The sequence below is a fragment of the Scatophagus argus genome, chromosome 21 (genome assembly GCF_020382885.2).
Source record: "Scatophagus argus isolate fScaArg1 chromosome 21, fScaArg1.pri, whole genome shotgun sequence".
Taxonomy (NCBI): Eukaryota; Metazoa; Chordata; class Actinopteri; family Scatophagidae; genus Scatophagus; species Scatophagus argus.
Window position 1 is genome coordinate 498,893 of NC_058513.1, and position 22,973 is coordinate 521,865.

Consider the following 22,973-nt stretch of genomic DNA (forward strand, 5'->3'; position numbering starts at 1 on the left):
AACTCCACTGATTTTTCATCCTTACTGAGAATATAGATGGTCATTTAGTAGAAAAAATATCGGTGTGGAAATCCAAGGCCAGAGACCGTTACAATGAAAATTAGTTGGATTCATAGGTTATAAATTCACCCTTGTTCTGTTGAGTCCACTCAAGGTGTTTGCTACTACAGTGCTTACTTGGTCTGGTAGCTTATGGTGGCTAATGTTAGACTTTAGACTTTAGATGAATATGGCTCTGTGTTTGACAGTACAGCATCAGTTGGCTCAGTTTTCCACTTCTGCTACTCTTGCACTAGGAGTTTTATTTTTATGGTAAAACCACCAGAATGTTTTCTGTAATGTGCCAAAACTCAGAGGCTGTTGCTCAACATCTTCAAACCCACACTCGTTTAAAGCACAACCGTGTGCTGACTTGACCCTGAGCGCTGTGTCAAAATGAAGACAAACTCATAACAATCCACTCATTTACCACTGAAACAATATGCAGTGTTTTATCTGTCCATGTACATCGCATAGTTAAATATTTGACCTGTGCTATAACATCACTGCCCCTTTAAAATTTACTACAATATCAATAATCTGTAAATACATTTGCATATATTAAGACTGAGGTGAGAATTGTCCTTACCATGCAGCAACAATTTTTTCTCTTATAGCCTTATAGACCAGACTTAGACTTATAGTAAGTAACTGAACAAGCCACCTGATACCATATCCTCGCACATCAATCAGTTCATAATTTCAGTTCAAGATTTAATTTAAACTCCTGTGGAGTTTTTAAATTGGACAATGAAGGAAAATTCAATTTGACATCATCTTGTGAATAGTACTTGTGGTCACATTGGTTTATGTTCATCAAAAGGTACAAAGTCTCACTTTAAGCATTTCCTTTTTTTTTTTTTTTAATTTTTTTTGGATTTACAAGATACTAACATTTATTGACCAGTATTGCCTTTGATAGAGCAGAATCACTTTGTCAGCATTTGGTAACATTTAGGATTAATGTTAACTGTGTAGATGGAACAGAAAAAGTTTAGAAGAATTTTAAGTGAAGCTAGCTTGTATACTGTGAATGTTAAAGCAAAAGTTTCCCCAGTGCTAAATGAAAGCCCACTAGGCACACATGAATGAAGCTTACATAAAAAATAAGTGCATGTCTCATTTTGTATAAAAAAATCCCATTTTGTCAAATCAGTTCCACACAAGAAAATATGGTAAGCGACAGAGGACATTAACCACAGGCTCTGCCATACGCTACTGACTTTTGATCGTGAGCTTACTTTCTCTACAGACAATATTACTCATCTTCCAAAACTCCCATGTGAGATGAACAGTGGATTGTGATGTGTCTTCCATTGTGACTGATAAGTAAAAGAGACTTCTTCCTGTGGTTTCAGTCTAGTAAAAATTAAAAGGTACAGGTGCTTCTGTTAGATAAGAGGGAGAAGACCTGAATATGTACAGCAGGTTCAGGTTTTAGGTTCAGGACTGCTGACTGCTCCACTGGTTGGCCATGGGCCTGCGGAGCAACTCCTCCACATGACGAGCCACATCCATGGTGTCATCCAGGTCAAAGTCTCCATCTGCATCTAACATGGTGTCACTCCTGAGGGCACAGAGCAGAGAAAGACACCTCACTTTCATGAGGGATGGTCATGGAAAAATTACATTTTTGTTGGACGCTCTACAACATACTTCACTATTAACCACAGGCACAATAAATTCAACGCAACAAATAAAACTAGATGGCTCTTCCATCGGTGGGTGAGTGTTAGTGTGGTTATTGCTCCTGATGACCAGGCGGCACCTTGCATGGTATCCTCTGCCACCAGTGTATGTATGGGTGAATGCTGGCTCATGCTGAAAAACACTTTCAGTCAGACTAGAAGACAGCGATACAAGTTCAGTCCATTTACCATTTAACAGTCTAGATCCAGTGAGTCAGGCTAGCCTATAACTGATTAAGTAAGCATAAGCATGTCAATCAGAATTTTACTTCAATAAAAGCATGTAAGTATCATCATCATATCAGTATGTCAAGAAAAAGATAAAAAAGAAAAAGAAGAGATGAAAAATGCTCCCTTTCTGTGTAGTTTTACAAGATTTTATACGAAGTGCACTTACATGGAAGGGTAGACACCAAAGTTGTTGGGGTGGCTCACGGAGGGAGAGGCTGTCTGATCCATGAAAGAGGGAGTTCCTCCACTGGATTCAGGGTTCTGGGTGGTGAATCTATCAGAGACATATGTCACACATTACTTCAGCAGTTAATACGACGCTCAACAGCGCATGTCTGCAGTCGACTGACCACATCTCATAATAATAACATAGCACACTAAGGTTCAGACCTTTCCTGGCAGGTCTCCCCCTAAGAAGCCAAATAATTCACACCTACACAGCTACCATCCCCTGGTAAACATAATTTGGCTCTTTTGCGAATTAATAAATATGATATGGAAAGTAAGAAGAGAAAAAAGGATCTAATTGATGAAGTATTGCTTAGAACTTCACTGATTATTTCCCTGGGCTCACCCAAGGCCCTCCTGGCATGTAAACCCCCCCCAGTTTAAAAATCACTGCACTGAAGAGAATACTCATTTCTGATTGGCTGACAGGTGTTAGTCAAAGACGTGTGTCAGGACACCTTTACATAGAGTGCAGATACCCCCACCTTCCAGTCTGCTCCAAATGATCATACCAATTACAGTTGAAACAGAGCGAACAACAAACAAATATTTAAAAATACTATCTGAGGGCAAGGCATTCATTTTGTGAACGGTTTCCATTTCTAACTAGATGGAGGAGTGCTGCATTGTCAAATCCAAACTAAAATTCAGGAACTTGCTATTTCTTCAGTCCTGGCTATTTAAAGTGATTTATACAGATTTGGCAACTTTAGAAAAGACAAAATGGACAACTTACTCTGGCACAACTTGTTTGATCTGTGGTTTCACATATCCATCTACTGCTTTTGCTGCAAGAGAGACATAGTGCCTTAAAATTACAGTTTAGTAATTTCAACTTTTCAGTGTCATCCATTTACTGAGCACATTTCACCAGTTTTATGACTCTAAGGACTGCTATGACACCACTTATACATAAGTTGATGAGAAGAAAGTATTTAGGCAAAAACATATTATTTGTAAATGTGTGCATTTAATTCATAGCAGTGATCTGAAATGTGAATACAAATAAGCTCTGGTGATACTAACAGAGTGGAGGGGTGTAGTACTTGGCAAAGACTTCGTCTTTGGGACGGTCAGGGTAGAGAAACAGAAGGTGGTTCAGGTCACTGATGCGGTCAGCCAGGGAGCGAATGGAGAAGTCCTTAGTTGTATAAGGTAACAGATTCCAGACCAGCCTCTCACCTAGCCAGACAGGAGTAAGCAAGAATTACAATCACTGTATATACTAAGGCCCCAAAACAATACTGTCGCAGAGATGAAGACGTTTTTACACTTACACAGATATATCAACAATATGAAGCACACATGAAATCAGTAGCTGATCCTGACAAACAAAATTAGACTTGGACCAAACAAAACAAACGTTACATTTTCAGCAGGTTGTTTTTTTGTTTGTATGTCTATTGTTTCTTCAGTTACATGACATTTCAATGATGTGTTGTTTCACCCTAAGAATCACACACAGCAGCTTGGTACCTGGTTTGTTGGGGTTCTCAGCCACCCAGGCAATGGTGATGCCTCCGATCTCTGAGTCACTGAACCGCAGCAGGAAGGTGCCGTTGGGTTTGGATAGCAGCATATCCTGTGCCTGCTGCTTGTTTACAAAGCCCAAAATTGCCCTACACACACATATTCACACAGCATGAGATCCAGCACACTGCAGGCAGTGCACTTTCTCTGTTATAACAGATGAAGGAAGAGATAAGGTGTGCTTTGAAATATCTTATATTGGAAGCCATTCTTGAAAGTTGATAAAAAATATGAGACTCCATTTTCAATAAATGCCTCAAAACCAGACAAAGCATAGATACATCACATATCTATATCTACACACACACACACACACACACACACATATATATATATCTATATATATATATATAAATAAAGGGGCACCAAGATTTAACAGTTTCAGTTATTGTTTTAAGGTGAAATAAATCAATAAATAATCTGTTTTGGCATCTACTGTTTCTGACTGCCAACCTGCCCAGGGTGTACACCGTCTCTAACCCACTGTCAGCTGGGATGGGCTCCAGCCCCCCTTGACTCTGCACGGATAAGTGGGTATAGAAAATGGATAGATGGATTTACTATTTCTTTGAGATTCCAAGGGAAACAGCACCTCCATAACACAAAGAATGTTTCCAAGTGATGAGGAGTACCACAGCATGTGCAGAAAAAGTAGTATAAGGCATTAAGCGTCTTCAAAGGGAACTGTGTAAAGTCTATTAAATTTCCTGAAGTGACACCACTTAAGTCAGCGCTAGTTTGGGCTGAAGATTACAAGTTAGAAAATGAAGAGTATCTCGTGATGTGAAATTAGAAAGAAAGGGTTTGGACCTCTGTAACCTACTACTCATTTCTGACTAGAAGCTCCAGGCAACATTAGCCATTACATTTAGCCATTTCTTTTGTGAAAAACACAACGTGTCTCTTACAATCAAATTCCACCAGCCTTTTCTTACATGAAATACAGAGTACCCCAGGGCTGTTTTTGACCCTCTTCCTTTTATATATTACATCTCTTGGCCAAATTACATACAGTTTTGGCATACATTTTCACTGCTATGCTGACAATAATCAGTTGCAGGATATGGGCTTGTAAAGGGAGATGGTGACACTCAAATTTAGAAGCCTGTTTATCTGCTATGAAATCCCGAATGTCGCAGAACTCCCTGCTTCTAAAACTCCAGTAAAAATGAGATGCTGGTCACTGGCCCCACTTCACAAAGACACCAGAAAAATTCTCAACAACTGATCTTTAAAAGTTCAACAGCAATTTGACCAATAATTCAGCAATTCTGTGTGTCGATCTGGCAAATTGGGCTTTAAGGTGCTTCTAATGACTTATAAAATTGTAAATGGGCTCTTATCTCTCTGATTTCGTGAAATCTTATTCCCATCCAATGGTCCTTGCTCTCAGAATACTGGAATCTTATGTGTCCCAGAGTTAAAAAGAAGCTAGTTGGCTGAGGGGCCTTTTCTTTTCCTGCCCCCTTTCTCTGGAATCATCTCCCTTATACCAGAGGACAGTAGGACTCTACTGAAGATTTTAAATCAAAGCTGCAAGCTGATCTTTTTGCTTTAACTGTCAATTAGTGCTTATAGTGCCTATAAAATGTATTAACCCCCTTGGCTGTTTTCCCCTTTTCTTATTTTTATAAATGGGATGATGGTAAATATAATTTGACTTTTTTGACAAAAATTTACAAAAAGGCCTCTTTAGTGCCAAGACGAAAACAGATAGTGTCAAAGTAGTTTCAATTAATTACAAATATAAACTAAGTGATTGCAAAAATATTCACCCCCCTCAGCTGCTGAAGCGTGTACCGTAACTCCTAAGTAGTCATAGGTGTGTTGGTGGCCTCCCTCACTAATCCCCTTCTTGCATGATAACAGTTTGTGAAGATGGGCTGCTTTAGGTAGATTTACACATGTGCCATATTCCTTTCATTTCTTGATGATGGATTTAACTGAACTCCAGACGATGTTCAGTAACTTGGAAATTTTTTTTGTATCAATCCCCCGCCTTTTCTCTGAGTTGCGTGAGCTGAGTGTCTGAGGGACAAACTGTTTATTGTTGCCGGAGATTTCAGCCATGCAAATCTCAAATCATTTCTCCTTAAATTTCACCAGCATGTGGACTTTGGAACAAGCACTCAACCTTGTTTACACAAACATCCCCGGTGCATACTGTGTGGAGCCCAATCCCCACCTCGGATACACATCTCTGTCATGCTAATTCCAGCATAAAGACCGGCAGCAGCAGTCTTTCCACGGCTGATGTGAGAAGAACTCTATGCAGAGTTAACTCTGTTAAGACTGTTCCAGTCTCCAGTGTCCTGCCTCAATGCCTACCATCCCATCACGCCCATACCCATCACCATGAAGTGCTTCGAGAGGCTCGTCATGAGGCACCTAAAAGACCCTGCTGCTGCCTTCACTGGACCAGTTTGCATATTGTCACCACCCTCCATTTGGCCCTTACCCACCCGGACAATAAGGACACATATGCTGTTTGTTCATTCATTCATGCATCATTCATTCAACACAATCCTTCCTCAACACCTGACTGAAAAGCTGAGCTACATGGGACTGAACACCTCCTTCTACAACTGGATCCTGGACTTCCTGACTGGGAGACCTCAGGTATTCCGGATGGGGAACCGCATCTCCAAGACCACCACACTGAGCACTGGGGCCCCACCACAGTTCACGCTGCTGATTCACAACTGTGCAGCAATGCACAGCTCGAACCACATCATCAAGTTTGCTATTGACACAACTGTGGTGGAACTCATCAGCAATCATGAAGAGTCAGTTTACAAGAAAGGGGGTGAACATGTTAACATTGTGGTGCACAGCCAACAATCTGTATCTTAACATAGATAAAACTAAAGAGATGGTTGTTGGCTTCAGAAGAGACCAGGGGGGGGGGGGCTCCTTGGTGAAGATTGTCAAGAACACCAGGTTCCTTGGTGTTCACCTGGCAGAGAACCTCACCTGGTCCCTCAACATCAGCTCCAGCTTTTATCTATTTTTATTACTCAATATGTGCACTCCTTTTGAGTAGCACCATGTAGCATCCTGGAGGAATGCTGTTTCATTGCTCTATTAACTACACATACACGGTTGTAATGACAATAAAAAAAAAAAACTCCTTGACCTTGACCTTGCTTGGAGGGTTCTTTTGTCTTCATGGAGTAATTGTTGCCAGGAATACTGTAACGACCTTGTGTCAGAATTTCTAATTAGTAGTTCTGTACGTTGCTGTTGATGCTGTCTTTTCATCCTTTAAAAATGGCACTGTCCATGTCAGCTGGCGGGCACCTTGTCTCCCTAACTCCCAACCTGATCCTGCCAATCGTGACCTGTGCTGTTTTGATTAGCGCATTCATTGTTTCTGATGCCTTAAGCTTGTTTTGAGTGTAAATATTGTAAATCATTCTGATGTAAACATGCAGTCCAAATTATTGTAGGAGTGGAAAGCCATTTTTCTCTTTTCCACTGTTTCTGGTCAGAGAGCTCAAGTAAGATAATTTTCTTTTGTTTTATCTGTGGGCAAGGAAAGCTAGTTTTGGTTATTTTCAAGATTGTTTCGTTCATTATTTTGGGAGATGCACAGCCTCATGCCTTGTTTTGTTTACTATAAGAAAACTAAAACTACTTTGTTTTGGAATGCACTATGATGTGACACTGGCCATCATTGGGGGCTCTGAAAAATGGGGGTCCATTTTATGCTACATTCAGGTTTCCCGTGGGCCAAGCGTAACAATACTGATTAACCAGTGACGAGACTTTCCAGACACAGGTGAGAGTGTGTGGGGTGGGGTACATGGACAGAAATGCGTAAGTATTGGAATGACAGTATTAACAATAATGATTTTGATAGTAGTAGTAGTAATAGTAGTAATAAAATTATGCAGAAATATTACAGGTGGTATTAACAGTCATCGGTGTCAAGCAGGACCTACAGCAGGAGGTCCACGGGAATTAAGTGACATTACTTCTTAGAAATGTTTTCACTTTGACATGAAAAAGTTTGCTTTTCTAAATTCTTGTCAAAAAAGCAAAATTATATGGACTATGATTCAATTTGTAATTTGGGTGAATACTTTCTATCAGCACTGTATCCTTCCACACTTCATGTTTGTGTGTGTTTGTTTGACCTATCCTCTTTCCAGGTCAGGAGGTGGTGGGGCTCATGTCTTGCTTAGTGAGCAGCGGCAGTGATCATGCAGTGATCATGCAGTGATCACAAATTGCCGTCTTAACTGTCAAAATAAAAGCTGGTTTCTTACAAAAGGGTCATTACCCATCATTCCAGTGAGGCTTTAGATGTTTCTTCATGAGCTCTACAACGCCATCAAACCACTGCCAGAAGGTGAAGCTGCGTCCAGGTAAGCTCTCCTGCACAGATTAAACATACTCCATCATTATGTTCACATGCACACAAGAAGCCAAACCCTGGTTAATAATAAAGGCTACTTTGTGTGTATATGTGTGTCTGTGTCAGAGCATTTGGAATGACACTGCACTGGGAGAAAATGTAGTTTTTCGAGAGTACCTGCTTTTCCTTGCAACACAAGACTGCAGAAAATATGTTAGGATGTTAAGCTATGCAAATGAGCTGGCCTTACCCGGTTGAACTGGGCCCAGGATATGGTCATGCTGCGGTAGTCCTCAGGGTTGTTGCTGCTGCTTGTAAAAGCCTTCTGTGCCAGGAAGACCAGGTTATCCTCTGACAGGCCACGGCTGCTGTGCATCTCTGCCTTGTACTTCATATCAAGGGCCTCACACAGCTGGGGCCACAGCACCTTGTCTGGCACAATAAAGGGCACTCTGCCCTGAGGACAAGAGGAAGGGTGGTAAACACAGGTGAAAAACAAAGCTGTGTTCAGAACCTAACTCTGCCACATTATTTGTTCAGTTGTTTCTCACAAAATTCACCATTGTTGTTTTGACAAAATATGGGAAAATTGCACTGAATGCCACAAAGGGGGGCACTGTGGGTCAAAACAAGGCAGTCAGTAATCTACTGAGAGTAAAAAAAAATATGTTTAATGTAGTAAAGGAAAACACAAGTGAAATAAACAGATATGTGGCACCACACTTACGACAGACTGTGGCTTTAAAGATCAATTTATTTTTGTTTCTTAAGGTGTTTGTGAACCTCCCAGTTATAGTTGCAATAATTAGTTGATTTATCAATCAGTAAATAAAAAGAAAATTAATCTACTATTTTGATTGTTTGGATAAGCACAGATGGTTGGTTGAAAAAACAAATCCAAAGGCGTCAAACTGAGATATAGAAAATTATAATATTTGCCATTTGTAAATTGACACTGTGACACTGTCTGTGGCTTGCAACTCCAAGCCTCGAAGTTCCTAATGAAGACATAAATCTTTTAAAACAACTCATAACCTATAGTTTAATTTTTCTGAAATCTCATTTCCCGAAAACAGCTCACTGAAGAACCCTTATTCAGATGGGGGGATATTCATAGTAATTAAGAACATGTCAGAGGGCAACAGTATGGCTCACTGATGTGTTTTTTTTTGTTTGTTTGGCTCTGCACATGGGGTTTGATTTGATGATAAGAAAGTTTAGAACACAACAATACTTATATGTTAATATATATATATATATATATATATATATACACACACATATATATATATATATATGTTAACAGCATATTTGGCTATTTAATACCTGGCACCACATGGTTATGGGCAAATATTACTTGATATTGAAACTCACCACCAGACATCAAGTTCTATGAGTTCTATGTAAAAAGACTTGTGTGTTGTGTAAACCAGCCAACTCACCGGCTCAGCAAACGCGTTGTCCCACAAGACTGTTGCCGTGGCGTTGTTATCCTGACTGCCATGGACAATCACTACCACAGGCAGCGATAAGGTCTGCAGGTTACAGACACAACACGAGTCATGGTAACAGATCCAATTCTAAAATTCATCCGGATGTTCTGGATCTTTATATTTATTGATGATTACTAAATGTTTAATGCTGAAAGTATTAAGTTTAGAGAGGTCTTAGACAAAGATATAAAACCTGCTTGAACTCTGGTTGTTATTTAAAGTCTTCCAAAGCAGATAAAGACAGTAGAGATGATATCAGTAGCAGACCATTCAACAACCAAACAAGATATCCAGTGCTGTTCGGATTTTAATCACAAGTGTAAAATATCAAAAGTCCCATCTGATTACTTTGACATGGAAGACCAGCTCGTTGCCCCCTACGCTGAACTGTGATTCAAACAGAACTGTGAACTTCTCCTCCGTCACTGACTCTGCACCTCGACGGTCTGAACGCTTGATCCGCTTCAATGACTGTAAACACACAGACACACACAGCAAAGACATGAACACATCAGAAGTGATTAGAAACACACTTCTTCAACACCATAAACACAGTCAGTATATTTTGACAGAACTGGGTACCTGTATTTTCAATTTCTGGGGAGTAGCTGTGTGTCAAGTGAACATCACTGAAGATGCTCCCATTGGTCACAGTTCAAATAATGAATAAGTCCTTATCTCACCAAAACAAACAAAAAACTTCAGGATCTCAGAAAGTAAACAAAACTAGTACAAGACTAGTACTCTATTTGCTTTATATAAAATCGTTTTTGACCTAATTATTTTGCTACCAGATCAAGACGAGTGCAGAAACAAAATAAACAGATTAAAACATTGAAATATGCCAATTCTGATATGTTCATATACTCAAAATGGATGGAGCAACCAAACGCAGACAAGTTAGCTTATCGTTTTTAGGTGATATGCCATGTCTGTAGTCGAGCTGTGATATGCAAACTGTTGCTTGCAAACTTGACATTCGACTTTTTTTCCGTTATCTATTTTTATAAAATGTAGCCACACTGCCAATGTCTTTGATAGAGGAGGACTAACTGTCAATGACACGCTCAAAATTAAATAAATATACTTCAAACCACCAGACCTAGGTCTTCTACTACATTCTTCAATCTATCTTACTCTAGTGGGTTGGACTAATCCAAAATAGTGAAAACAAGGGGGGTGTTCTGAAGACTGCTACTTACTCTGAAAACACCCCCATTACCACTTGGTACTTTCCTCCTGATTAAATTAACATGGCAAAAAATTGACAAACCAGAATTTTGGTCGAGCCAGAACGTAGCAACCAAGAAATTCACCAGTCAATTGTGAGATTACAGCCAAGAATCAGTCATGGCTGAATATCAAACTGATTTCAGCTGTCAACCGTTTACAGCAGTCTGAGCCAATGACTGCAAAAAGTTTAGATTTTCTTATTGAGTGAGAGTTGGGCTTCTGGCTAAACAAAAAGGATTTTACCTTTTACTGACAAAAAGCTCTATTTCTATAGGGATCCTTTCCACTATGCCGTGGAACACACAGAATAACAGTCTCAGCCTGACTGGACATAACTTTGATGGTTGGAGTTGTCCCAAAGGATTACTACTGTACCAATTCCTAACCTAACTATGCTGTCACTGTGGTTTGGTTTAAGTTGCCTGGCACAACAACTTTATCTTTGGTTATTTTAAAATGAAATGCACATTCAACTAGTTACTGTACAGTTTGGTTATTAAGGATGGCAGAATGAGTCACCTCCTTTATTAAGCAATTGCGCTTTTGCTGAAATTCTCAACAAAGGTGGCAAGAATAAAATGGCAGCCTGCCTTTGCATAGATAGAAAAACCAGACTGGTCATTAGATTTCATCTTACAAAACTCGATGAGGGTTCTAATTAAATGTGTAAAAATAATTTTGCTCGTGAAAACAATTACTGTATAAGATGTTTTAATTGGTTGTGGCTTTGACAAAAAGAGTATCAGAAATGCGACACATTTGCAGCCCTACAAATATAACCAATAGAGTTTACCATGTTTCTGAAGTGTGCACTGAGGGTGCCAGTGGCCTGATGATACTCCATTACACAGTTGTTGTTGAGGATTTCTCCACTGCTTTCACTACCGGGCAAAAGGAGGCAGTTAAAATGATTGACACTTTCTCATTGACTATAGCTGGAGACATTTTCAACAAAGGAGAATTATACACTTACTGTCAATCTCGCACAATGACTAATTGTTTATCTGTTTAGTATCTACCAATTAATTAATTAAGCCACTATTTTGGCCTGTATCATTAATTGCTATCACAAGTCCTATTGCTGGCATGTGGACCTTACCTGTGCGTGCTCTCATTCTTCAGCAGGGCTTTGGCTTGCTGCTCACTAACAATCACAGCCTTGACCTGAGGGGGATTCATGTGGACGTTGAGCTTCCCACCCACCAAAAGACGTACTGTGGCTGCAAACTTGGTCTGGGTCTTTAACACCTGGGGTGGCTGTTTTTCAATGATGAAGGTACTGAAGAGAAGAGTGGACAATAATATGTCAGTCAACATTTTCTCTTCAGATGGGATCCGAGTTGTCCAACGACAGTGATATCAATACATGCACATTTGCTCAGTCAGGGTGTATTCACACCAGGTTCGTTTAAAGCAGTTGTTTTGAAACCGAGAGTGTCCCCCCCCCAAAGCAACCACACTCTGATGCAGAGCAAAACAATGGGCAGAGACTGCCAAGAAAGAGTAGTCTTTAAGAATCTCAAATGAATTTCACTTGCAATAATTTTGGATTAAATTGAAACAGTGCAGTTCATTAGTTGATAGATATTTAAGCAAGTTAAGGAACTAGTACTTTAAATAGTCCTTGTTGAAAGTTTTGCAAAAACTCTGTTAGGACACCGCCCACCTTTCAAATGAGAGTCTCCTGATTAAGTGATACTAACTGACTCCCTAGAAAGAGAAATAAAGTGAGCCTGTTTGTGCAAGGAAGAGAAAGGGTGGGAGTGAGCGGACAGTAGAGAAACAAAAATGGAACTTTAGTCAGTAATTGTGCAATGCAAAACTGATGTAATTCTGTGGTTAAGCAACAGTGTAGATGGAATAACCCTGCAGGCTGAGACTGTAAAAAAGATGACAACCAGAAATGACATTTTATATAGAAAATATAGTTATCGTTATTTTGCTGCTTCTGGGATTTAAATGCCTGGTGCTTCGTCACAGTGATACAAAGTGATACAGTATCAGTTTGACAGTATAACATGATGTGAAAATTGACAGCTTTCATACCCTGTACACTTGTTTATCTACAAAAATTGTACTGTTTTAGTGCTATTAAAAAATAATCATCTTTATTTCAAGTTTTATGGATGTCAGGACATACGTTTGTGAAATTATAATAAAAGGTTTGTCCAATCAAAAAACTGCTCTCATTCATTCTTTACAGTGACAGTTGTTGTACTGTGAAAATCTAATATGTTGCAACCCTCTGTAAATACCAGTACTTCAGTCAATATTACATAGCAAAAAGAAAAAAATCAGCCCACAGGAATGGCTCATAGTAGCAGTACTGGTAAACCATACCCCCCAAGAGACCCCAGGAGGCATGAGGCACAAAGCACATAATGGGCAAGCTTCCAAGACAACTTCAACAGCCTCCCAAGAGTAAAGATCTGGTATTGTACACAGTCACAGACAGAATCTGGATTGTGGCCTCCATACAACACTGAAGACATGATGTCTAGTTCTCACCTAGTAACCAAGGCAGAGATTATATCAGTGATGTCAGCATTGAGTTTGCTCAGGAGCTCCTCCATGGGGCCTGGCAGAGGGAGCTGCTGGGTTAGATGTTCGCAGCGCCGGATCTGCTGTCTGTTCTGCCAGATGAGGTCCGCCAGCTTCTCACACCTGGTAGACAGGGAGAGCAGGTGACCATATGATCCACGGTATGGAAACAAAGGTTGAGAGGAGAAAATGAGGCTGAGTTCCTCTATGTGCATATATTTATGCAACATACTCCATACAATTTAATAACATATGTTCATTAAAATAATTAATAAGCATGTCTGATATATACCACGACTGGAGGACATCCAGTCCCCCCTCATGAGGACCCCCGTTGCCAGCCACCTGCTGCCTCCTCTTCCACTGGATGAGCTCCTCATCGAGGATCAGAGTCTGCTGCTTCCTCAGCAGGGCCAGGGTCTTCTGGTGTTGTTCTGACAGGTCCTGCAAACACACCACCAGCCAGCACTAAGCTGAGGAACATGTGCATATGTAACACACTCACAGAGTGTTAACATACACAAAAGAAAGGGGGAAAAAATCAAGCTAGCAGAAAATTCTCAATCATGTTTACGCACATTGTAGTGCTGCTGGGCTTAACGTTCAGCTGTGGAAACTGACTTATCTAAAAAGCACAGTAAAGTCATAAACTCATTGAGTTATTTCTGTAAAATAACTGAATCTTGTCATAATTGAATGAAGCTGCTGTGAGCCATTAAAAATAAGGAAAAATACATTTAAAGCAATGGAGGGAAACATAAAGTAATCTCAAGTGAACATTAACAGGCTTTGACACTTAATTTATTATTAATCACCATCCCCTCCAATTTAAATTTCACGTTATTTACACTTTCACTTTGAGCTGCTGCACACACATGAGCCACCATGGAAGGTGAAAAGTGGGGACAGAAAGGGAAAGAAATTTTCTTGGGAAAGAAATCAATGCAATACACCATTATGTTGCTAAAGTTACACTGGGGAACAACACAAGAGACCAATCTTGGATCTGATAAGGTGCCGTCAATGTCCACATACTGAATAAAATTACTTAGGTGGGATTTATGCCACATAACCCACACAGCACACAGCCTGTACTGAACATGATCCTGCCAGGACCCATGTAAATACCTTTCCTTTCCTGAAACATCTGTGAGTATACAATATCTGGCAGTCTTTATTACTGTGTGTGTGTGTGTGTGTGCGCGAGATGTCTGTGTCGTGTCTTCATACAAGCCTGTATTTCTGTAATGTGCTGGCCTCTCTGGTGAGCCATGCATCCACAGTGGCTCTTTTGCTCTGTAGGGTGGTCTCCCGCTGGGAGCGCTCAGCTGGAGGTAGTGACGACAGGCTGCTCAATTGAGCTAAAAAACAGGAAGCATGAGATGTGATATGTAAAAGTCCAAAAGGCTGAAATCAGTCCTCCAGACGCACAAAATGGGAGCTTAAAACAACTGAAGCTAAATCTGTTTTCAGATCTTCAGTTGGCTTTCTTTGCTTCACACAGGAATGGAAAATTTGATTTTGTTGCATTACGTATTTGGACAATTTACCTTAAAAACATGAGTCTTATGAATGGTTGGTGGGTTCTAAGCATAGCCATAGATTGGAGGTGCAATGGTGTGTGTTTGCACCTATCATTCATTTTTGGTGTGTTTGTCATTACCCTGGATGCGCAGGTTTTCCTGGTACTGGATGATGAAGTACTCTTGACTGTGCTGTAGCTTTCTCAATTCATTCTCAGTTTCCTGTGTGGCCAGACGAAGCTCCTCAAAAGCCTGGTTGATCTGCTGGTGGCGCTGTGACAGACTGTCCATGGCCTGACCCCCACTCCCACAGCTGGCCTAGACAAAACATTGAAAAATGTCCAGATGTTTCCTTCTTAATCTTCTTTATCTACTTCATCAGTTTTTCTTTTTGGCTCTTCAGTTTGGTTCGACCAACATCATGATACTAATATGTGTAATTCATCGTGCACACATAAAGGCCACCATAATTTTTTCATCCTCCTTCGAACATGTCTCATTCCTGCAACAAACAATGACACATCAACAACCCCCCCAACACTTACATTTGTAGCTTCTTGAACGAGCCTCTGCTCTGACTGCAGGATGTGTTTTATGCAGCGCACCAGCTCGAAAGGACAGCGGTCGTAAGTGCTCTGCAAAGACATCAGACGCGCATGCGTACAAGCACATTACTCATAACATCAATTCAGTCCAATATCATTCCAACAATTTGGCCAAGCTCTTGTCAGAGCTCTTTCTATTCAGTCATATGTCATGATTCTACTCTTATTTATGTGACACACCTGTTGACAGTCCTAAATGCGAAAATAACTTTCAAAGTGGTAATTACTTCGTGCCCATATATTTTGGACCACTACTGAAGAACCAATACTGGCTTAAAACAGCTGAATAATAATTATCCTTCTTTATAGACCGTCATTTCCTGTCACAACCTCAACAACAGTATGCTGATTTTGAATTAGTAGGTCATCAAGTCACAAGTAGGTCATCAATACCCAAGGGAACAAGTCAGTCATCAGGACCTTTCAGCATTCAGCAGTATATCAACATAAGAACACTAACCTGACCTCTCACTGACTCTAAACTGTTTTTCTATACAATTTTCCTGCTTGCTTGCTTTCTCACCTTGATATTTTCTATTTTGTATCACTTCTTAGTTTTGTGCTGGGAAGATATAAATCGAGAGCCCCAACCAAAACTGATTTTTGAACTTGGCTTTGAGTTTTAAATGCATCTTTCAGTGTGGATACTGAAGCAAACAGGAACAATTCTAGTGCCATTACACACCATTTTACTTTCAACAGTTAAGTTACAATCGTACTCAAATACTCTTTTCTGATATTTTTTGGCTGGTCCACAGCTAAGTGCACCTGAGAGTTAACAAGAATACTGGGTAAAAGTACATTACACAGTAAAAGTATACAGAAGGAAAATACTTAGAGGTGAGCTGATTCTCGGTCATAGGGGAAGTAGAAGAGAGTTCTGTCTGAGTTTGATAGTGCAACTGAAAAGGAGGTCTTGGCCAAATCACAAATAAACATATGTCTCCCAACATTTGGACATTTTTTAAGTACATTTTGGTTTGTATACATGGCATGTGTGCTCATGACTGGGTAAAATAATTCTTGGTAATGTGCATAAGGAATGTTATGCTCACTAACTATGTGGAGTTGCTGTTTGAAAATAGCATGTCTGTGCTCACATTACATTTTAGTTTGATGCAAGTTGAAAAATCATTTCAGTTAGGGTTAAAATGACAAAACTGAAAAAAGAGATTTTTGCTGACTCAATTTTCTTTCTAAGAACTACAATTCACAGCGTATACAAACAAAAATGAAAGAAATTGTTAAACTGTTAAACTCTGAACTGAACTGAAAAGAGCTGCAAATAACAGCTGACTGAAAACGAGCTGTACGCACAACTTTATCTGACATAATTTACTTTACAAAACAAAAGCAAACCTATATAACACAACAAATGTCAGTCACTTACATGTTGTACAGTATGCTTATAAATTCACCAGGAAAGATAGAAGAGGCTGCCGGCTTGTGTCTGGCACCAAGCTCTGGACAACTTCAGGCACGTTCAGCTGGGCGATGGTGTTTTAAGTGTCTGATTAGGTTTAGGGTTTCCTCCATGGTTTACTTTAACTGAACAAATTCCATGTCAAAGAAATGTTGGCATGCGACTGTGATTTTATTGCCTGCGCTGCTATGCATGTAATGTGTGGCACATGCAGACCTGCATGGAATCGTAGAGATGGGAGATTGACCGGCCGATCTCTGGTCCAACCCCAGCATGCTGAAACCATCTGATTCCAGTCCCTGGCCAGTCAATCAGTGCATCTCTAACTTGAACCATTAATCTGATTAAAAATTAAAAAATTAAGGGACTTGAGAATCTAATGATCTGTTTATGTACCATTACAAATATCAAAAAGACAGATTTAAGAGATGCCGGGGGATGATAAATGCTTCCACTGTGTATCGGTTCCTCTTTTTGTTTCAGTGGGCTTCATATCAGCTGAAATGCTAACTCTGACCACTATATGAAAATATGTGAGTGAAGGTAACAGAAATCCCACAGAATAAATGCACAGGAAAGGTTTGTTTCAGATCGCACAGTAATACTTTTATTACTTGTATTACTTTTCTATTACTTATTATAATCATTACAGCTGACAAATGAAACCTACACCATGAGAAGTCTGAGATGGCGTCTGAGACCTACACCATTTTTCAGCAATGTTCCAGGAACTTGTAAAACAAGGTTGCAGAGCAAAGTAGTTTGGCTCCCTTGTCTTACAGTAGCTGACTAGTACCTTCAGCTGGTTGGCGTGGTGACCCAGCTTGATCTTAAGTAGAAAGCCATCCTCTCCTCCCTGAATCTGGGCTTTCCTTTGCAGCTCTGCCACCAGGTTGTCCAACAGACGCTTAGCTTTGGTCTCCTCAGCTGGATTGTCCAATTCCACTGAATCCCTGTGAAAAGCAGAAGTAGATTTTTAGATATTAACCAACCCGAGGGCAGTATCAAACTCAAAGCTACCTCACTAAGAATAGCTGTTAAAGGGCCCTTCGGTTCACAGGTCTTAATAATTTACATATGACTCTCAACTCTGACTACTGAACATCTGAAAAGTAAATAAAACTGCTCATGTATGATAGGATGTCATAATAATAAACTTTATATAGAGAGTTAAAACCTTTGGAATGCAACTGTGCACCAGACTCGTTAGTCACAAACATAAAAACTGTTTCAGAAAGCTGCCAGTTAAACTGTATGATCACTTTGGAGGATGTAATTTGGGGTGCTATTGAATTGTACTGTGTTATACTAAAAGGTATTTTGGAAATGTGAAGTTAATTTAAGTGTCCTGATCCTGACAGGAATGCTATTCTGGATAATCATTAAATTTACTTTTGGCAGTTGCATTATATTTCATTATAAAAAGCTAAAGGGAGTTAATATCTAAAGGAAAATAAAAAGATCAAGGTCTACTGTGTACCAGAGCTGGCTCTCAATCCACTGGGCCAGGTAGTGTCGCACCTCAATGGGAAAGTGCTGGCCGTACAATGCCTGCATCTGGTGCAATGCCTCACCCTGCAGTTGCTGGGCCTGGATCCACATTGCCATGGTGCTCCTGAGGAGTGTGGCAGGAGAAGAAGCCAGGGAGAGGATGAGAAAGCAAGAGTAAAAGAGTAAATAGATAATGGTGGAGATGGAGAAAAGTGAGCAAGAGGAAAGAGCTTTTACAATGCTTCATTGAGAACAGGAATTCAATTTAATTCAATACACTTTATTTGTCCCCAGGGGGTAATAGGAGTAGTTACAGTAATCAAGAAAACAAAAACAACTGTGCAACAACGAATTAGTTCAACCAAGCAAAGAAAATATAAGTAATATATGTACGTACGTAATAGTCAAATGCATTTTAGTTTGATGAATACTTTTCAGATAGATCAAACAGTGATGGCATTAAATAACGCAAACGAATATCTGCCAAACAGGCAAGAAGTTCCATAGGGATTGAAGTGTACCCGCCTATTTCTTTGGATTCTTTTAGTTACGGTCCTTTAGCTATACAGACAAAACTGAAAAGCTACACTTGATTCAGTTTGTCAAATTGTAGCGTACAATGCCTCAGCTCACTGTGACTTCATATTCCATTTCGCCTACTGATACATAAACAGATGTATTTGAATAAATTTATTCCATTATTTATTTATTCTATTATCAAAGATTATCTGCTATTTAACTGATACAATCAAAGTACAGCTAATAAAACAACGCTAAATTGCTTTCATTAATGTGACAAACATCACACAATATCCAGTAGGTGAAGGTAGGAACCTTTAAAGTTGGTTTACAATTTTTAACACAATAAATCTTTAGATAAATAATTAGAGTAATGAAACATTAAATCATCAATCTTTGCTCGCTTTTGTCACTCAGGCATAAACTATGTAACGAGCGTTAAAATACATCTCTTATCAGTGTCAGTCAATAGAAGCAGGTAATTATCAATTACTGGTATCAGCTAAAAACAATCATATTGTGTATTCCTACAGATACCCTGCCATTTACTACAAAACACTCACATATGTCAATCATCTGCATATTACTGAAACTGAACACAAAATTCTAACAAAAACATATTTGTACCACCTTTATCTGTCAGCAGTCAATAGCTGAGCAAAAGGTGTACACTCCTTCACTTCTGTACATCAAAGACACAACAGACAACATAAGAAAAAAATCTGAAGAAAAAGAATGCTATTTATACTAAAATATTAAATAGTATTATTGCCCAAGACCTGTACTTTGACAAAGGATATCATTTAGGCGAGAAAATACAATATATTATACAATTACTGAAAATATAATCGACATAGCAGTATGGCCAAATGCAGTATGCAGGGCCGACAAATCATATCCTCCACACGTAAGTTAACATGCCTGTTCGTATCCCACGAGTCCTATGTCAATGGAACACAAAATAGTTTGTTTTCTTGGTAATTGATACCTGTTTCATTGCTTAATCACTAATGATTTAATTAATAATAGCTATTTTGTTCGCAGTTTCTGTTTCTTATTGAGTGTTTGTAGAAAAGTGAGGGACCAGGCAGAAAAAATGCTGATTGCAAAACCTATTTACTGCGGATCTATATGATTGGACGCAATATGCCATGTGAAGTTCATTTGATAATATTTGTCTTACTTTAGTTTTTTTTATATATATATATATATACACATATACACACACATATATAAATATATAGTTCAACACTAATCCTCTGTATGAGGAGTAAATTACCATCTCAGGGTACACAATAAAGCCTCGATCTACAGCAAGGAAGCTCCCAACAAGTTTGAGACATAGCTTAGCTTGCTAACATTATTATATACTGAAACTGGCTTGTTCGTAACCAGAAATTATATGCAGAAAACTTGGAAATGGCAAACTCTCTGTAGGAATAATGTACGCATGCTTGTAACATGGTGAATTTAAGTTACTTAAGCGGGGCAGCGCAGCATTAGCTAGCGACCGACGAACGTAAGCTACTCTAATAGCTAGCAAACTAGGAGAGCTCACCGATACAGTACGGCGCTCGACCAAAACTTCACTTTCATGCGCCACCAAGTAGCTACGAGCTAGTTAATGTTTTGAACTCACCTTTTAAAAGACTGCAGCACAGTTTACAAGAAACACCATAGACAAGCGGCGGACACACACGCACAAACACAACTTTTAAACCTAATACACGTTAGTTGACGTACATGTCACATCGCTAACTTCTTTTTCGCCTTCTGGTTTCTGGCGAAGCAGCTGTTGCGACCAGCAACAAGTCACGAACGAATATTATGGGCAGCTTCCGATTACAAATTTCAAAATAAAAACATGTTTAATTGGTTTATTAACCGGTGATTATTCTTTGATTTAGATCCCTTAATATTTACATATAAGCTACATTAGTAAGTTGTTAATAAGAAAAAACATAGTCTGTTTTCCGTCTAATAATTGTAAGAATATTTTTTTACGCTTTTACTTACGTATATAAACTCTCCAATTCCGGTCGTGTTCATGCTAACTACAGATAACTTGGTACAGTCCTGCCAGTGCTTCTATTTCCGCTACCAGCCCCACCTCTGTGTTGATGGATCAGAGTAAATAGGGCAACAGGTTAGATGAAGAGTTGAGAACAAGAAAAAATTTAAAATGGTATAATAAAAGAAGGAGATGGAAAAAATTAGAATTAAATTTGGATTAATCTCGCGCGCGCGCACACACACACGCACCAAACACCACCAGTGCCCCCAGTGTTGTGACCCCCCAGACTCCTGCAGGCTCCAGCAGATTCTAGATACAACATCGGTGTATCTGTCCAGAAGAGCGCAGTCCTAGAAACGGCTAAGATACTGCGCAGAACCCTCACATTCCAGGCCTTGGGTGTATATAAAAATGTGATTCTCTGGGAAGCGAAATGTTACAGAAGAGTATTGCATGAAAGACAACTTGTTGTTGCTGTATTTAAGCAGCTAAACAAACAGCTGGGTGGAAGGAATACATTTGAATATGTGCTACATTAAATATTTCTAAAACATTAAAACATTTCTGGATAAATGCATGGAAGAGCTTAAGCAGGGCCAATTGGATTTCAGTTTAAAAGTGAAGCTATTTCACCTCTCACCCGCCTGTCCAATATGTGAACGTTATTGTCGTGAAATAAATGTCCCTTCCCCTTAAGGTGTAGATAAACTGCTGAATCCTGGCCAGCGGGGTTGGCCCTCCTGTGTTGGGTCATGCGCTTGTGGAGCGGCTGTTTGGTCTTCCCAAAGTACAGGTCATTGCATTCCTCACTACACTGGATCGCATATGACATTGCTTAGATTGGCTTTAGTTTGAGTTTTGTCCTTAGGATGAACCAGTTTCTGTCTGAGGGTGTTGACGGGTTTGAAGTGAACTGGAATGTCAAGTCTGGAGAAAATCTATCAGACGCTCCAGCGACATACGGGACAGTGATGACCCGATTGATGGTAGCGATCCTGTTATTTCTCTGGCCTTTTGAAGATTTGATGAAGGCCCAGATGAGGTATCTAAGTGCTGTCTTGATGTGTGTGCGCTCCTTCTTTATGCCCTCGGCTTTTGTACGAGAGCTGAAACGTCTACACTTTTAAACTTTTAAAGTCCAGTGGCCCCAACTAAAGCTCTTCTACACAAGATGACCTGGATGACTGAGAATCTACACAAACATGCTGGGTAAAAACAAATACATTATTTTTTCATTAATTTGGTGTTTTGTCTGGCTCTATAAATAATTTATACTATATAGACAAAGGTATTGGGACACCTGACCATTACACCAATGGGGACTTTAGTGACATTGCATGCTAAGTGTAAGGACATTACTGTGGACCTGGTCCCCTCTTTGAGTCTATGGCAGCTTCCACATTTCCGTCAGGGGCGCCGATTTATGTTTTTGCTGGTGGGTGCTCGTGCTATGACTCGTTGCTGTTTTGACACGAGCGCGCGCGCGCTCACACACTGTGTTTCACAATCACACAGTCTACACGCTGGTGTTGCATACGAGCAGTTTAATGTCAATGCAACCCAACAGCTCCGATGCAGAAAAAGGAAAAACAAAATCCACAATTCAACCGTTTACCGGCAGAAATTGATGTGGCAATATTTACACCCGCATTAGCAGCGCCAACAGTCCTATCTGCAGCTCTATGCAGATTTGACTTTTGATGAGTTTGAAATCTCTCCAGTGTTTAGGCCCAGCTGGAAAAAACCATCCCGTACAAACGCTCTCAAAGACTCTTGGTCATGTGTTGTAGATAAGAGAGGGGCGCCCATGTTTGTGGCTGCAGTGCAAACCTCACCTTGTTTTTTGCAGCATCGCAGGCTATCCATTGGGTATTTGCCGTTCCAGCTAGCTTGGAAAGCCCGACCTTTTTTCTGCCTAACATCATCCGTACTGCTACTGCAGTTGTGCTCAGTCGTTGACAAGGTAGGCCTACTGGAAGACGGTGTGGGGTCGGTGGATATTTTTTTTACTTTTTTAATGATATATTTATCCATTTTGTTGGCTAAATCAACCAC

At 39.8% G+C, this 22,973-nt stretch overlaps 1 protein-coding gene across 6 annotated transcripts; it reads right to left on the reverse strand.

The window, feature by feature from the left end:
• Positions 1-907: 907 nt before the first annotated feature.
• On the reverse strand, positions 908-22,926 carry LOC124053130 (signal transducer and activator of transcription 5B-like). Of its 6 annotated transcripts, none has more exons than XM_046378096.1 (19): positions 22,754-22,924; positions 18,375-18,509; positions 17,691-17,847; positions 15,412-15,501; positions 15,007-15,184; positions 14,574-14,704; positions 13,636-13,787; positions 13,311-13,466; positions 11,902-12,081; positions 11,596-11,683; positions 9,918-10,040; positions 9,519-9,611; positions 8,327-8,533; positions 8,002-8,096; positions 3,663-3,805; positions 3,213-3,368; positions 2,923-2,974; positions 2,125-2,232; positions 908-1,606 (listed from the first exon to the last, which is right to left on the reverse strand). In XM_046378096.1, exons 1-19 carry the CDS (start codon positions 22,768-22,770, stop codon positions 1,483-1,485), a joined length of 2,385 nt encoding a protein of 794 aa, XP_046234052.1. In that variant the 5' UTR covers positions 22,771-22,924; the 3' UTR covers positions 908-1,482. The 6 variants fall into 6 exon arrangements, 4 of the variants coding, with proteins under 4 accessions (XP_046234052.1, XP_046234053.1, XP_046234054.1 ...); XM_046378097.1 differs by lacking the exon at positions 22,754-22,924 and adding an exon at positions 20,648-20,725; XM_046378098.1 differs by lacking the exon at positions 22,754-22,924 and adding an exon at positions 20,544-20,717.
• Positions 22,927-22,973: the final 47 nt, after the last annotated feature.

What these genes read in the sequence shown, in the direction of transcription:
- LOC124053130 (XM_046378096.1), bottom strand. An exon ending in ATCTCTGCCTTGGTTACTAG is followed by an intron (nt 12,082 to 13,310) that starts GTGAGAACTAGA and finishes TCTTCTCTTCAG; the next exon opens with TACCTTCATCATTGAAAAAC. An exon ending in CCTGGGCCCAGTTCAACCGG is followed by an intron (nt 8,097 to 8,326) that starts GTAAGGCCAGCT and finishes TAATCTGTGCAG; the next exon opens with GAGAGCTTACCTGGACGCAG.